The sequence below is a fragment of the Limulus polyphemus genome, unplaced genomic scaffold (genome assembly GCF_000517525.1).
Source record: "Limulus polyphemus unplaced genomic scaffold, Limulus_polyphemus-2.1.2 Scaffold4, whole genome shotgun sequence".
NCBI classification, from domain to species: Eukaryota; Metazoa; Arthropoda; class Merostomata; order Xiphosura; family Limulidae; genus Limulus; species Limulus polyphemus.
In genome coordinates this window covers 1600292-1603497 of record NW_013665614.1, presented here as the reverse complement: position 1 = coordinate 1603497, position 3206 = coordinate 1600292, and the positions used below count along the sequence as shown (strand labels likewise).

The window sequence follows — 3206 nt, the reverse complement described above, 5'->3', positions numbered from 1 at the left end:
CAATTGGTCCAGTTATCAACACTATTTTCAAGTTTCGAACAACTCGACTTTCAAGATCTACGTGTCTACACGAGCCGATGTTTCCAGTTATGAACGTTATATTTTAAGATCTGTGCAAGAACTCAGCTAACAGATGTTTCCGCATATAAAAGCTATCTTCAAGTTTTGTACACCAAAACAACTTTTCAAACTTTTTGTAATAGTAGAGACCACTTAGTGTTTCGCAGTTTTAGTAACACTAGAGTGTACTTAGTATTTCACACTTTTAGTAATACTAGAAAGTACCTAGTGTTTCGCAACATGTTTATTAATCTAAGAATACTTAATATTTTTTAGATTTAGGCCTAAAGAAACATCTTCTAAATTTGCTCTTTTGATAATACAGGAGAGATCTTTGTTTTGTATTTTTATAATATCGATGAACATCTGGTATTTTGTACTATTAGAAATATTAAAAGGTACTTCATATCTTGTACTTTTAGAAATATCAAAAGGTACTTCATATCTTGTACTATTAGAAATATTAAAAGGTACTTCATATCTTGCAGTTTTAGAAATATTAAAAGGTACTTCATATCTTGTACTATTAGAAATATTAAAAGGTACTTCATATCTTGTACTTTTAGAAATATTAAAAGGTATTTCATTTATTGTACTTTTAGTAATATTGCAGAATACTTTTTGCTTTATGCTTTAAAAAAATACTGGAATATACCAAATATTATGAAGTTTAATGTAAAATAGCACAAATATGATTGCCACATTTAGTAGCAGAATACTTTATTGATTTTAACATAGTTAAGTTTGCTAATTTCTTATTTTTAGAAACTAGTATTGCCCAGTCCTTCCCTTGTTGTAGACATGTTGGACGTCCTTGATGTTTCACAATTTTGGAATGCTGGATATTACTTAGTATTTCGTACTTTTAGTAACACAACATGTAATCAATATTTCGTATTTTAAACATACTCGAAATAACTTAATATTTTGTAGTTTTAAGTGACGGAACTTACCTTGTATTTCCTGTTTTGTTTTTATAATTTATAATTTTATAATGAAACGTTTTTGCATTGTATTGTAACACATATTTTTGTTTATATGTTTCGTGTCTCTCACTCAAAAAAATTTTCTTTCAGAAATGTGTGACAGCCTTAGGAGCATAACAGATTCTGACTCGATCAATCAGACCAGCTAATCTCGATAGCAGAAACGTCTTTTCACATTTAAATAACCTCTTGCTTTGAGAATTGTTCTTTATACAATCGTCTCATAATTAGTGCCTATTAAAGCTTATTGAAAATCCAAACCTGGTCATGGTTTTCCTAATTCAATGCTTTCATTGTTATTCTAACCATAGTACAACTTCTACTAAAAAAAAAAGAGTTTTAGTGTGCATATAACATCAGTATTTAATTACAAGACTAAGAAATTACTGATAAGATTTGATTTGAAGAGTGACATACAAAAGAGGTTGTTACATTAAAGTCTTATTTAGCTAGAATGTTTAAAGACACACGATATGGCAACCGTTCATTCCATTGTTTAAAAGTTTAGGAAACAATAGTGGTTAAATGTGGATTAAATTGTAAATCATTATAATCAGTTACTAAAGCTTTCGCTTTTAACCATTTAGTGGGTTGGTTTGGTTCTTCTCTCACACGAGGTTATCTAAGCTGTATGTTAAGCATAAAGCTACACAATGGACTATTCGTGCTTTGGTCACTGTTGTATGGAAACACGATTTTTGGTGTTAAGCTCTCAGACATACCCATGAGCCACCGAGTGAAGGTTATTTGAGCCCAGTATGTCACATTAAAATAATTGTTTTTTTTTATAGAAATGCTCGAATAATGTCTATGAAATCCAAATATGCGAAAAAGCTTCACTGTTTCTGATAATTGTAATAAATTTAAATCTAATTTTAAAAATGCAAGTTTTGCCAAAAATTCATTTTCTTATAACTTTATTAACTTAAAGTTACATTTTTGTAATATCCAGATATTGGGAACATTAGTCCTGTTGAAGCGTAAGCTAACAAGATTCGTTAGACTTAAACACTTTCCAGTTCCTGTTGAAGGGTAAAATTGTTTACAGTGTTCAGTTAAATATACTTAACAACGTCTTAGATAAATTATTTAGTATGTTATGCAACGTATAGAGAAATTCCACATCTAATTGTATCTTAGTTTTGTTTTTGAAACAATATTCGGAAAGCTTATAATTCCGTGTCAAAAACATTTGTATTAGATCTTCTGATTCCAAGATTTTTCCAACTGTGTATTGCGTTGAATAATTTTACAGACATTTGATTTTTGCTACTTACATATTCAGCAGGTTCTTCATAACTCAAACACCACCACTAATTCTGTGCATATTGTTTAAACATTTTTACTGTTTCCGAAAATATAGGTTTCTCCTCGACTGCTTTTATACTTATCGCACACGTTATCTGAAACAAGAGTTATGATCGTAAATTGAGATAATCTAAATATATCGTGAATTGCCGAAAAGTGTTTTAGATTTTCAAAAAAAAGATACGTTGTAATGTGTTCAGTCGTTGCGCGGTTTCTTTTGAATTATTTGGCAAAAATAATGTGAAGTCCAATCTATTTAAACGCTGACGAATTAATTAATTTCTTCTGTAACATTCTATACAGGTTTCAGGCTACGTTCACTGGTAGGCTTAATTTCACAAACAATGTTTCAGTAGAAATTTCGAAACTAATACACGCTTAACTTCCAAATAAAGCTCTAGTCGGGTACTTGAAAAATTTCATTGCTAATCATTCGATAACAAATACACCGACAGACTCATTGACTAACTTTATGATCACTGACTGAATCATTCATGAATAGTTTAACTCTCACTGTCTAACTAAAATGATTTAACCGACTCTGAATTGTTTGTTTGTAATTAAGCACAAAGCTACACAATGGGCTATCTGTGCTCTGCAAACGACAGGTATCGAAACCAGGATTCTAGCGTTGTAAGTCCGCAGACATGGCGCTGTGCCACTGGGGGGGGGGGGCAACTCTGAATTGATTATTTCTATCTAATTAGTGTTGTTTTTATTGCACACTATTTCATGAACGTTTGAGATGCCACAGATGGCTAAACTTTCACGAAACTTCTAGACTTGAAATAATTATCAAACTCTGTAAAAATCTCCCTCTAGTGAACAAGGCATTAAAATTCAAACTATACC

General features: G+C 30.9%; 1 protein-coding gene across 1 annotated transcript in view; it reads left to right on the top strand.

The window, feature by feature from the left end:
- The window catches only part of LOC106472181, a 12550-nt gene extending 11249 nt beyond the window's left edge, over positions 1–1301 (top strand). Inside the window, exon 6 of the mRNA XM_013932917.2 lies at positions 1137–1301. Within this exon, the coding sequence (XP_013788371.1) occupies positions 1137–1163 (27 nt within the window). The 3' untranslated portion in view covers positions 1164–1301. The remainder of the gene's footprint in view (positions 1–1136) is intronic.
- Positions 1302–3206: the final 1905 nt, after the last annotated feature.